The 14416-nt window shown below is 32.3% G+C and overlaps 2 protein-coding genes across 2 annotated transcripts; both read left to right on the forward strand.

The window, feature by feature from the left end:
* On the forward strand, positions 1-664 carry LOC124543367. Its single transcript, XM_047121564.1, has 2 exons — positions 1-386; positions 466-664. Exons 1-2 carry the CDS (start codon positions 231-233, stop codon positions 634-636), a joined length of 327 nt encoding a protein of 108 aa, XP_046977520.1. The 5' UTR covers positions 1-230; the 3' UTR covers positions 637-664.
* A 1472-nt stretch (positions 665-2136) lies between these two features.
* LOC124543363 lies at positions 2137-3971 on the forward strand. The gene is made up of 4 exons (XM_047121562.1): positions 2137-2258; positions 2399-2566; positions 3109-3336; positions 3721-3971. The coding sequence occupies exons 1-4, from the start codon at positions 2181-2183 to the stop codon at positions 3868-3870; spliced, it is 624 nt and encodes a 207-aa protein (XP_046977518.1). The 5' UTR covers positions 2137-2180; the 3' UTR covers positions 3871-3971.
* The last annotated feature ends 10445 nt before the right edge of the window (positions 3972-14416 follow it).

The following is a 14416-nucleotide window of genomic DNA, read 5'->3' on the forward strand; positions in this document are numbered from 1 at the left end:
TTATATTTCTACAGAGTAAAAAAAGCAAACAATTATTCTCCTTGATGATATCAATTTGACATTTGACAAAAATTTTACACACAGGCAAGGACTATGACACACTAAAAAATGTCGTTTGATTACTGTCTTGTCTTCTAGAAATATCAAAATTTTATAGTGTCAATTTAATCACAATTTTTACCATCCATCCTACAAACATAATCTTGGCCTATTGTATCAAAATTTAAGCAATGAGCGCTAAAGGTACCCAAGTCCAAGCCAAACCCAAGTCTTCAACAAAACCGGGACTTTGTCCGCATTTATGTAACCTAGTTCCCAAAAATGTGCCTCTCCCTGGAGTCGCACAGTCGGTTTTGCACCCGAAAAAGGATGTATTTCTACTAAAGGTAACCAATGTACCCTTTCAATAACATTTTATAACTTGATTTACGAATTTTGCGATTCTTAAGATTTTTTATTCATAAGGTAGCAAAAGTAGGTCCCAATGGTGACCGTCGCTGCAAGATGGAGCTAGAACTAGTGACACCCAAGGGTCCCGATAAGAGCAGCCCATACCGTTACGATACTCGGGAGACTCAATGCGAACCGGAATCGGCGCCTTGCACCTGTGTAAAACAAAAGAAGAAGAAAAAATAAGAAAATATTAAACAAGAGCCAAATATAATACGATACAATTTTGTAAAATTTTTGTGCTATTGTACAGAGTTAATTTCCTAAGGGTATTGTTACGACTAACTTTATAAGTCCGTCTCGATCTGTCTTCAGTTGATCGATCAAAATGCTACCTACACATGATTTGTTCACTTCTAACTTCGCGATGAGTTATTTGATTATAAATATATTTATATATAATAGTAAGAGTTTCATTCCTAGTATAGCAATAGTACCAAGCCACAAAAGCACCGATAAATCTCTTAGAGTGAATTCAAACAAGCATGTATTTAAAAAACTTTATTCTAAAATTTCTTTTCAAAAACTATGAATAAGTTTAAGTAACCGTTAATTTGAAAAAGGAAGGTAAATTTGTTAACCACGTTCAATAGGAATTTGCAAAGTAAGAAATAATAACCATTTCTAACATTTTTAATCTCTCATCAAACATGGAAAAGAATATAACTTTATTTCCCTTGTGAGCAAGTATGTATATCATGTCGCAACAACACAAACACAGATGTACAAAGTTTATATAATTAATTAAGGGGTGGTACCACAGACGACCTACCACAAAACCCTTTCGGCAAGTATACATATACATATATTTTAACTATAAAATAATGATAATAACATATTGTACCATTTTTGCTCATAACCATTCATAAATATGTTATTATAAATTATGTTTTTTACTTTATTTTATAAAATAAGCATATATAAAGAAATATTTTATTACAGTTTTATTATTTTATTATTAGTTTTTATAAATCACAGTATTGTTTGATTGTTTTACATCTTAAAACTAAATGCTTGCTTTTAACCCAAACTTACTCAATTATATTCTGCTGTAATAGAAATTTAAATTAATTTGAACCAAACATTAATTACTTGCTTGTAATTGCCCGGAGACTTCGTAAGCGTCCCAAAAACGTCATCAACTTACCTCAAATTGACTATCGACAATGATAACACGTTCGGGGCAAATACAAATCAACTACAACGAAAGATTTGAAAATTTTATTCTTTGCCTATTGTAACATGCACTGTAACCTCTCTCTCCCGATCCTGGCCTCGTGGGAAGCCAGGGATTCATCGCCGATCACTCCAACGAAGAAAAAAAAATGATTACTACAAAAACATTTTTACGATGTGTAAAATAATAATAACGCTGTACGCTTTGATAAACAATTTTGTCAGTGTTCAAACAGGCATATAATGTTAGAAAATCTTACTTTAAAGTCTCCTTAAGATTAGGGAAAAAGAATATAGACAAACTTTTATTGTAATAAAAAATTCTGTAATTTCGCAAATATCGTACAATGAGTCTTGGCTGGACTAATTATATTTTCCAAACTTTAATATAAAAATGTGAATTATTTTCAAAAAGCTTTTTTACGCAGATAAAAAATAAATTTATTCTGATGTTCTTAATTCCTTCTCGTACTCTATGAATACCGTGACATATTTCATTATTTATCTCGGCTCAAAATTATATAGTATTGTTTTTTTCTAACAAAGACTACAAAATGATGGGTAAAGCTGGTGATGGGACCCAAAGAAAAAAACCGTATGAAGAAATCGGCGCTATATTTAATGGAAACGAAGTATGTCATTTAAAAAATAATTTGAGTAATATTTTATTCTATGAATACTTTCGTAAATAAATGATTTCATAAAAATATGTTAGTAAGTATATAATTACGAAGAATATTTTAAAGGTTATTTCATGTAATCATTTTAAAAGGTCAAAATAAGAATTCCGAAAAGTACCACGAAACCGCCAAAACTGACTCCTTCTCAAATGAAGTTACAAAACCAGTGTACCTGTGACGACGACAAATCAATATGCTCGGAGACTTGTGGTTACCCAGGAGAATATGACGGAGGTCCTGCTAACAGGCTGAATTTTCAGGTTCTAACTTTACAAATTTATACGTTTGAAAAAATGCACACTTCCTCGGTATTTGCATATTACACCCACTTTAACAGATGTCTCTGCGAGGTATTTTTTCGTTTGCTACAAATATTAGCTGTTATTGATTTACTTTTTAATTTCAGACGATGATTCATATTTTAATAGCAATAAGTTTAAAATGTGTGGTCATATTGTGATCTATGATTGTAATATATCCTAAATTAATTTATTAAAATGGTATTATTGATCTATATAAACGTATAAGACGGGAACATAAGATTTGCATGAAATTTCGCAAGTCCTTAGCCATTAAAAAGATACAGCCAAAATATTTTCCGTGTGAAATTAGGCTTGTAGCTGTGGAAATATAAACAAAAATTGCACATGTCTTTATAAATATTATTAGATCATTTTCAAAGAATGAATAAATTGGTAAAAATATACCAATATATCTAAGTAATTATGACGTTTGCAATTTCCTCGAAGGAACGAATGTGAATTGTTCGAATATATTTAAACCTTCGTTATCTTGTTCTCAGATTCCCGACGATATCTGCGAATCACTTACGAACAGAACTGCACTTAATTCGGAACTTATTTATAGCAAAAAAGAGGAACACGATAATTTATGTAATGTTTGCAACGTCACGCCTAGTGATGCCCCGAAGGGTGTACAAGCGCAAAAAGTACTACATCCAGATAAAGATGTATTCCTGCTTAAAATCGGCAAACAAACCGACGAGCCAAACCGTACAGGCAATATAGAGGTATCCGAGATGAAATAATATAAGAAAATTTATTGATTATATGTGTTGAGCTGACATGGCCCATTGGTTAAAACGCGTGCATCTTAACCGATAATCTTGTGTTCAAACCCAGGCAAACACCACTGAATATTCATGTGCTTAATTTGTGTTTTATAATTCATCTTGTGCTCGGCGGTAAAGGAAAACATCATGAGGATATCTGCATCTGTGTAATTTCAAAGAAATTCTGCCACATATGTATTCCACCAACCATTGAAACAGCGTGGTGGAATATGTTCCGAACCTTCTGCTCAAAGGGAGAGGAGGCATTAACCTAGCAGTGGGAAATTTACAGGCTGATGTTATGTTTTTATTTGTCTAATAAAACATAAATCATTTTTTCAGGTAGAACTAATAACCCCTCGAGCGCCGGCCAAAGCTAAGCCAGCTAGTCACTCGTGCAAACAAATTCAATGCGAAGAAGATGAGATACCCTGCTGCTTGCCGTGCGGAACATGTCGCCGTGGCCATGCTAAGAAGAAAAAGTCGAAATAAACCAAATGTCGTTTTTAAAAGTATATAATACATGTACATAATTAAAAAAAAAAGTAATATTTGTTGTTACGTTATACTTGTACAACAATTGCTTGTGAAAATGAACTTAAATTATTGGAACATAAAATTATTATATATAGATAATAAAAATGATTGTTTCGTTTACTTTTCTAGATAACGATATACGTTTTATGAATTTATACGACAGTTGTATTCATAGACATAATAAATCATGCTCGATTTATACCTTCGTTCGTCTTCATTGATTAATAATTGACACTTATCGATTGTTCAAAGAAAAAAATATAGTATATGTACCTATACAAAACAATCGGCGGCCTTGCGTAGTTTTACACATATATTTTTTAATTACAATAATTTGAATATATTTAGAACAAAATTTCCCATCTTTTTTATACCAAACTTTGCCCCCTATTGTTGATATTTTACGATATATTTAAGCAAAAAAACCAAATTTATTGTTTTTGTAAAATAACTCAATACGAGATACGAAAAAAATGTTTGAATTAAAGTTGGAGAGCATTAAATTTCCTACAAATTTTGCATAAAACTTCTTCTAGTAAAACGATTTAAATTTTTAGATTTTTACCATTTCTTATCCCGACTGTACAAATAAAATCAAATCGAACAATAAAGATTACAGACAAACTTAACGCGAATCGATCTTCAAATTACAAAAGAGAATGATATGATCTTATACCACGTGTTCAAATTATACATTGACTTTTGACACCACATGCATTTAAATATAGCCTGTGTTAGCAGAAATCTCATCCTTGATAAATAAATCATGAATATTTAATCTCGACTTGCAAACCGTCATTCATGTACGAAGCCTGATGTTTATTATAAGTACAATGCAAATGAAAACAAAAGGAATCCCATAATCTGCTAGTTATTGACTATATAGGGGATATACCTAGGTAAGGTAGGTAAGGTAACAGCCTGTACATTTCCCACTGCTGAGATAAGGCCTCCTCTTCTATTACGGAGAGAGTTTGGAACACATTCCACCACACTGTTCCAATGCGGGTTGGCGGAATGCACACGTGGCAGAATTTAAATGAAATTAGACACATGCAGGTTTCCTCACGATGTTTTTCCTTCACCGCCGAGCACGAGATGAATTATAAACACAAATTAAGTACATATATACCTAAATATTCATATAATAGCGGCATTTCATCAGGACTTATGGTACAATTTAAACATTCTTAACGAACTTGCAGACTTCGATCATAAAACGGTTTAACAGTTTTATGTGGGAGATATTGTTATGAACTGCCCGTGCCCTTACTCTAACCTGGATAATTCCATACCAAATTGTGTGCAATCGGTTCAGTGACTTTAATATGCAACAGGTAAGCACAAGCTGCAATGTATTTAGAGTACTCGAAACATAATCATAGCAACAAACATCCCCATCCATCCAAAAATCACAAAACAGTATGCATATTTCTTTTTAATCTTAATAACATTCTAAAACGTAATCATTTAATGTTAGGACTTTTATTAAATGTTGTCATTGGTTGTATAAACTATTTAGAAAGTAACATCTTGAACATAATATACATTATTTTCATCTATTGTTTTATGTGATACATGATAAGGCTGCGTGGGTCCAGACGTTACATGTCGCTAAGAAAATATGGAATGTACATCCTTTGTTACGGCTGTGGAAAATACCACGCCTTGCCCTTTCGTGAGTGACCTCTCCCAGATTTCAAATAAATCAATACAGCTGCCCTCGGTATCTAGTGTACCTAGATATTCTCCCTAGTTACATGTTGATTGCTTTTATTTAATCTGCGCGTATGACGTCGCGCACCACCCCAAGCTCGTCAGAGAGAGACGAACTTATATGCAGTTGCATAGAAATTTCGAGTACATCCTACAAGTGCAAATATTGATTTTAGTGTCCTATTACTCCCCATTGCATCTCCCTACTTTGGTATGGGTATGGAGAAAGGTGTCTGCTTCACGATCCTCCACCGACCTCCATCGGATGTTGCCTACCTGGTGCACCTACGCAAAACAAATAAAATCAATATATCACTAACAGCTATATAGTGATTTATGTTGGTAATAAAGAACAAAGAAAACTCATAAGTCATATTTGATACCTATGTGTTTTAATTTTTTTTCTTTATTTAATAACCTAACACAAACTTTACCTATAAGTAATGTAAGGATGCATTGAAAATTAAAAAAATATTAATTAAATTATAATAAACCGAATGTAATGTATATATAACTTTTTCAGCCTTTTGCCATCCCCTGCTGGACGATAGCCTCCCCATTAGAACGCCAACATCGAAATCTAGGACTGCACGTAAAATCCTCCATCCACCTAGCCACAGGGCCCTACACTATAAAATAAAATAAAAATAAAAATAGCCTTTATTCTACCACAAAACATGCTCACAATATTTCAATTATATATTATTTCCATTTTATTAATTATCCATTTCATTATATAATTTCATTAATTTAATTGCATATATAAATATATTATTATTCTTAAAACATGCAGTTAATCTTTTGTGGAAATCGACTCTTTGGCGTAGGCCTCCCCCAGCTTCCTCCAGTTGTATCTCGAGCTTTCCTTCTCCACTCTGGTCCACCCTTTTCCCTGAATATGTCTTCCCATCGCTTTCTCGGTCTACCTCTTTGTGTTCCCCTCGGTGTCCATTCGGTTAGTTTCCTAGTCCATCTATTATCTGCCATTCTATACACATGACCTGCCCAAGCCCATTTTAGAGTTCTAATTTTTTGCAGTATATCGGTTACTTGTTTTACTTTCCTTATTGTTTCATTTTTAATTTTGTCTGCTAATTTGATGCCCAACAAACTTCGCTCCATTTTTCTTTGATGTACTGCTAATTTATTTTCATCTTTTTTACGCAATGACCATGTTTGACAACCGTATGTAAGGCCTCTGTATACTCCATGTTTGAATAATCCCATATTACAGACCATCTGAAGAAGAAGGTGACTGCTCTACACGAACGTGCTTAAAACTCTTGACACACGCACTTCGATAATCCGAATTGGATGCGATAAGGGGTATGGGGAAGCAAGTTGTATCGAGAGGCAGGATACAGTAAAATGTCACAATTTTATTGATCTTAATAAAATATATCAATAATATTTGCTAAATAGCCATCTCTTCCAGACCTAATCTGAAATAATTTAACGTCGCTTACATACAATTATTTCCTTACTAATACTTACTATACATTTTACTAAAAAAAGGTCCTAAATAAATTCAAATAAGTAGACCTAGGGCTAATATTAGTTTACTGCAGGTTCCGCATATAATTTTAGAGATCAGATTGTTTCCGGAAAGAGCTTAGAACTTACTTAGAAATTAATATTTTATGATATTCTCGAATATCTAGACATCATAAATGAGAATGCATACATAGCTAAACGACAATTCAAACTCAAACTAAAACTCAAATAACTTTATTCAATGTAGAAGCAGAAGCGTTACACTTTCTTATTCATGGTGAATTTAAAAACATACTATATAATGACTAAATCCTGTTAGTATTGCGTTATTTGCTTAGTAGATGTATAAGTAGAGTTTGTCCGTTCGTAGGTTTTGTCATGACATATCAAATGTCTTACAAGCCATTGATAAAGTTGCGTCATTTCCACAAGATATAACAAAGCCACGTGCGTATCGTTTCATATGTCATGCACGGCTAACCTTTCGGTCTTAATTGAGTATTTGAGCCGTTTAACCATCCAGGCGTCTAACTAGCTCGCCCTACACACACGTTGATACTTTATATGTCACTGATGTTAGGCTTCGTATTCATCACAGCCGTACGACGCATAACAATAGAGTGTTTTACAGGCGCGACCAGTTTAAACACCGCTTGCAGTAAAGCTATACACTCGCCCTTATAGAATAATGTATATTTACAGTTTGCGGTATAACGTCACTTGCCTATGTATCGATTACATTAAGTTGTATCGATTTTTTTTACTACTTGATCTACGAAATATATTATTACAATTTTTGAGGAAATTTTATTTTTATTTTTGGGATAAGGTAGGGAATAAACTGGATATGATTCGCTAAGCACTCATCGTTTTATTTAACATATATATGATCATAATCTTCGCGTCGTCACTTGTAATATATATCGTCGCGTGTGCTTAAATTTAAGAAACCCCTTTTTGTGATTTGTTTGGTTTGTCGAAGAGGGTTTAGTTTATGATATCTTCGTGAAATGCATAGTTTACTCACAAGAGCCTCCTGAAATCTTGGACTCCATGGAACCGAATCGGACTACTCATGCGGGCGGTCTCTTCATGCCTCAAATTTACTACGAGAAATGCAGGGGTCAACTTTAAATGAGGTACAAACCATCCTTCGATGTGTAGAATTTTTTAGTGTAGCAATATTTTGGCAAATTTTACGCTTAGGAGGTATTCATAGAACAATATCGATTCTTAAATAAGTCCATGCTTCCGACTCAATTATTACAATCTTCCAGCATAACATTTTAGTAGCTTGAAATCTCTACAATTTCCGTAAAATCGCGCAAAAATATTAATTCGCATGGCTACAGTAATACTTTAAAGTTCGCAACAGGCAAATGAACGGTATCTTTAACGTGAATAATGTATAAGTGTCGCGGAGTAACAAAACGCACGACGGGCGAGAGGTCGTAAGATCAGTGATTCGCTTTTCAATAAGTCATCACCATTCATGCTCATTCAAATTTCGCAGCCTTTGTGAACTTATTTGTTACGCAAATAATCGTTTCATGACGAGAAAAGGATCCTTACAAATACATCAGACAAAGACGCTTTGTGTGCGCAGTAGAAAAGAATCTTATCAAAGTATACTTAATATAAAGGGAGCTTTGAATGCTTATCGTAACAAAATTTAACGATAACATTCGAGATTGTAATCTAGAGAACAACAGAGACCGTGTGAAAGATCACGTGGTGATTTTGTGTGGAATTATTAGTTTGTGCATTAAATGTGCAGCGAGAAGACTTTGGCTTAAAAATATTATTTTATAAGTACCAAGAAATCCAAGAACGTAGTACTCGATAGTGTATACTTTCTCATTTGCGGGCGGTAGGTAGGTAAGGCTAGATTTACACCGCGGTTGAAATTCTAAACGCTGACGATTTGTAAACTGATGAAATTGTAAGATCAAATATACAAGGAATTTTAAGATACTTAACTTGCAATTTTTTATCTTATTCAAAACGCATTTTTTATGTATTTACATAGTTCCAAACTATAAAAACATAATATTAAAATAAAAACAGTAATTTTGTAATTAATATTTTTTATACAATTGTAGATGGCACTGGCGACTAAATTAGTTGCATTTTTCACAGCGACATCTCTGTAATTTTTTTTGTACTGTGAAATGCTAAAATCTAATAGCACTTAAATGGTTCGTTTCAATGTGATTAAAGAGTCGTAAATCAAAGACACCTTTCCCCTACATATTATAACCTATAGATGTCATCGTAGCTAGAAAAAAAAAGTGTCTTCATAAATATTATCGAAAAATAATTCATAAATGAATGATTTATTTTTTAAAAAAAAAGGGTAAAATGTAGCTGAATTTATCGATTTTACATAATTCTATAAAAAATATAATGTTATATTTTTATAGACTTTAAATTTTATTTCAAGTTTTGCTAAAACATAAAAAACACAGATTATTAATATTTTTGGGGGATTAGTCTCAACGTCCTTTAGGTATTTATTATTGATCCTAGTGTTAATGAATCAACATTCACCTCAAAGTAATATAAAACATACATTCCCTATGTAACGTCATTTATTTATTTATTTATTTAAGCACACTTACAACATACATATTACAAACATTTTTATTGAAATTTAAAAGTTATATTAAAGTTTGATATGTACGTCATTTACAAGTGTACATAACATTCATTGAGTATGTATATTTATTTTATAAGTAATGATAGTTACAGTTACAGTGCAAATTTAAAAGTTATTTATATTATTTAATTAATTCAGAATAAAGAGTCATAGCGATAAATAGCTAGACTAGCCATAATTAAGAACTTTTATTAAGCAAGCATGCGCGAGTTAAGCTTAATCAATACAAGGAAACATATTCTGTGCTGTGCGCAGTCACAAGTCCTTTATTTTGTTATGTTTATATAAATAATTCTTTTATACATGTGTCATTGAACTTCTCCTTAAAGGCTCAACAGATTTTGATGAAATATTTTTTGTTTGTGTAAAGTAATAGTTGGTTCAAATTAAACTTTATAGGTGCGCGCAACCGTGTCCCAAAAACGGATTATTTGAAAAGAAAATATGATGTTTATTTAACCCTTGTGAATTCAGAACATGTATTATCACCATATTATAAAACAAAGTCGGCTCACTCTGTCTGTCTGTATGTTCGAGATAAACTTCAAAACTACTGAACGAATTCTCATGTGGTGTTCACTAAAAGACAGGTGGGAAAATTATTAAACATCTGGAAAAAAGCAACCAACATATATACACAGTGAAACCTAGTTAAGTGAGACTTCAAGGGACCTGTAATGTTGTTTCACTTATAGATATTCCACTTACCCGGTTTCTCAGATCTGTCCCAGTCAGTTATAGAGGAACAATCATAAAATAAAATCATGTGCTATGAAAATAGAGGTAAGGAATAAGTTAGCAAACAAACAAAACGATATAATCTCAGTAACAGAGGTTTATACATAAAGAAATCACTTGCTGTCTCATTTATAGAGGTAACTGTGATGGTAAAACAAAATAAATAATTCCAGTTTTAGAGGTTTGCTTCGTCCCACTAACAGAGGTAATTCAATGCCAAAGTGATGGAACCGCAGCATGAGTTCCAGTTATTGAGGTATTTCACTTACCCAGATCCCACTTAAACAACAACAACAACAACAACAACAGCCTGTAAATTCTTACTGCTGGGCTAAAGGCCTCCTCTCCCTTTGAGGGGAAGGTTTGGAACATATTCCAAAACGCTGTTCCAATGCGGGTTGGTGGAATACACATGTGGCAGAATTTCTATGAAATTTGTCACACGCAGGTTTCCTCACGATGTTTTCCTTCACCGCTGAGCACAAGATGAATTATAAAGACAAATTAAGCACATGAAACAGCGGTGCTTGCCTGGGTTTGAACCCGCAATCATCGGTTAAGATGCACGCATTTTAACCACTGGGCCATCTCGACTCTCACTTAACCATGTTTCAATGTAAAAGGTAAAAAGTAAAATAAAACGTATGTCAACCCGTGCGAGGCCGGGCCGCTAGCATAGGTATGCTTTTCAAACACCTTGACTACGCAATTCAAGTCAATATATGTCAGCGATCATCCGATTATTCATTTTCTTTCCACTAAGAACTTTATTGATATAATTACGAACAGTTTATTAAATATACATGACCAAATTGTGGTTACTATTATGCGTAACGCTTTTCAAACTTAACAACAGTTGGTAAAGACCCATGTCTTATCACCTGTCATGTTCGAAGCAAAATATTATGAAAAATAAACAGTCATATGTTTCACATTTAAATTATATTTTATTGCAGAGTACGAAATACAAAAAGTATTTCTCATTATCCCAAGTAATGCTACGCGACCTTCCAGAGGTCGGGGCTCACAGTAAAACATATATATTGATGGCACACGTACGTACAAATAAATAATACATAAATGTTTGCTTGTGTGTGTGATTGAAGTAACAGTATCACTGCAGTAGCAACTTTACAACTAATTGTAAGTACAAGCATTCTTAGCGGCGACGGTATTCCGGCTTGCGTACTTGTGATACGAATACTTAAAGGCATTCATTAATAAGACACTGTGGTGATACAATTGCATTGTATTCGTAGTACATTGATTTCTCTTGTACAAGATGTATTCCTGACGTCTTGCCAAACATACTATGGGCAATAGAAAATTTAATACACTTGATGAATCTTACAACTCTTTTTACTAGTAACTGTTTTTTAATTATCATTTGTGATTTCTTGGTATTGTTTAATAACGGATCACATTCTAAATTCATTATTTCAGAGTTCCAAGACATAGACTTTAATGTAGAATATTGTCAAATATTACAATATATATATAAAAAAACAGATTACGACATAATCATTTTTTTATTTTTAAATTATATAATATATTCATTAAAGCAATAACATATTTTATTTTTCACATTGGCAATATCAACTTGTGTGTCGAGGTGACAACCTTAATTGATAACCTATTTAATAAAAAAAATTGTTTGGGTGCGTTTTGTTTGCCCAACAATCGACTTCCCATTTTACGTAAATTTATCTTAAACTTTTTTTAAAAAAATAAGTCATTTTTCTTTTTAAATCTTGTAAAGCACCGCAGTGTAATTAAGTAAATTATTTGATTGTATAACTGTGTCGCCAGTGTCAGGCTAGGTTATAGAAATGTCCCCTTTTCTAGCTAGGTTATAGAAACGCAGTTTTGATTTAAAAAGTTAACCAACGCACACGAAATAAATGTTAATAAAAAAACATTGAAAATACCCATAAATGTACAAATCTTACTGTTAAAAATATTTCTTTATGTAGTTATATTTAAATTATAATTATGTATTAATAACCTCATACTTTCTTAGTGTATCCTATTTCATAAAAGTGTAATCGATTTTAGAACGTCATTGGAACAAACAAATAATACAAGACGTTTTCCCGCGCCAATTTATTAAAAAAAAAAACATAAAGGAGTCGGGCATGGAACGACAATAGGAGATGTTAAATTGGTTTATTAACTTAAGGACTATAATATTTTATAAAAATTAAACAAATATTAAATAAATAGTCTTTGTACTTGTGTATTTATTAATATTAAATTGTGATTCTGTGAAAACCCTTAATAAAAAGTCAATCAATAAAAATATTCTCATTGACCCCTGTTCATGGTACACGTATGTTAAACTATGATTTTTTTCATTGAAATAAATATCAATAATTTTCTTTTTGACTTATGAGTTTTTACCCGGTTATTATTACCGTACCAATTGATTGAATTGATTACGTGGATTCGATCTCGTTTACCAGCCGATTTTGATTTACTAATTTTTATTTGCGATTTAATCAATAATTAAAATTGGTGCATGTGCTAAGAATGAGACCAGGATGTCTTATTTGAAACATAATAACGTCACTTAAGTTCACACATTCACATAATTATATTCAGATTTATAAATAATAATAATAAAGAAACTTCGTAAGACACACAGATTCATTTTAGTTCTCATTAACGAGGCTGTATTTGTCAGTAACATTCATCATTGAATCATTTTCATTTCATTCATTATCATTCATCACTCGAACAGCGTGTTGGGATAAGCTCCAAGCCTTCTCAAGGGTTAGGCATTATAATTACAACAGTAACTCTGTTACGCTGTTACAGCCAAACCAATCAACTGAATAAAATAAAATTTCGAATGAAGCAAGCTTGAACCACAAGAAATGGCTACTTTTTATTTGTACATAATCTACTTTTTACACTAAACACCTGACTACCGAACATAAAAACGCTATCGAAACCATTTAAATAACCTATTTAAATAGATAAAGGTCTATATAAAGCGTTTATATAATAATGTACATTTCTCTTGGTCGGCATATTTTTTCCAAAAACTTCAATGCTCATTACCATATTTTAGCCAATTTATACGAAATTATAATTAATCTTAAAGCTAAACCTTCCCGAAATGTATCCGTCAATTAGAGAAATCCGTATAGAATTATGTTTAGTTCAGTGATATTCTAATAAACAGATATGTTATATCCATACTAAACAACAGAAAAATGTGAGCCGCGCCGAGGACCGTTTATTTCAGTTTATTTTTACATTTCGTTAAAAGTAAAAAGGATAGCTTGATAAAAACAGTAAGTAAAAGGGATAACTAGATGTTTTAATTACTCAAAACGTATTACTACGTAATTATGATGTATTATAACGTATTACTACGTAAAACGACTAAGGCAAACGTCCCAATTAAGACGTTTTCTAGTCTTCACTTTTTGCGCGTTAATAACTTATCTGTTTACTACAACATCATTGGTTTAGTTGAGTTTTTAATTGAGTTTTTCGCGTAGAGGTGCAGCGGTAGAATTTTCTGTTTTCTTTTTACATACTTACATATTGGTCTGACGTACACACAAGTAACATTCTTTCTCGACCACATGTACATTCACAACCAAAATCTAATTTAAGAATTAAGACGTACCCTTAGTGTTAATTAAAGTCGCATTTGAAAAATCTATTAGTATTGAAAATAGACTTCAAGATAAGCACGTGGAACTTGTAAATTATTGCAATGAACATGTTGGACGTAATCCGCTGTTATATATTTAGAATCTCTTGTCAGTTTTATTATATTTAGTTGAACGTCACACGAGCGATTATCGCTTTAATTGTAATACATATAAAATTGCTATTGTTATTACCATAGTTAAGTACTTGTGTACCTATTTATATTCT

Source organism: Vanessa cardui, chromosome Z, assembly GCF_905220365.1.
Source record: "Vanessa cardui chromosome Z, ilVanCard2.1, whole genome shotgun sequence".
Taxonomy (NCBI): Eukaryota; Metazoa; Arthropoda; class Insecta; order Lepidoptera; family Nymphalidae; genus Vanessa; species Vanessa cardui.

Excerpts from the sequence above, each read along its gene's own strand:
- LOC124543367 (XM_047121564.1), top strand. The coding sequence starts at position 231 with ATGAGCGCTAAAGGTACCCAAGTCCAAGCCAAACCCAAGTCTTCAACA. Across the intron at positions 387-465 it reads AGGATGTATTTCTACTAAAG|GTAGCAAAAGTAGGTCCCAA; the intron begins GTAACCAATGTA and ends TTTATTCATAAG.
- LOC124543363 (XM_047121562.1), top strand. The coding sequence starts at position 2,181 with ATGATGGGTAAAGCTGGTGATGGGACCCAAAGAAAAAAACCGTATGAA. Across the intron at positions 2,259-2,398 it reads CTATATTTAATGGAAACGAA|GTCAAAATAAGAATTCCGAA; the intron begins GTATGTCATTTA and ends TCATTTTAAAAG. Across the intron at positions 2,567-3,108 it reads CTAACAGGCTGAATTTTCAG|ATTCCCGACGATATCTGCGA; the intron begins GTTCTAACTTTA and ends TCTTGTTCTCAG.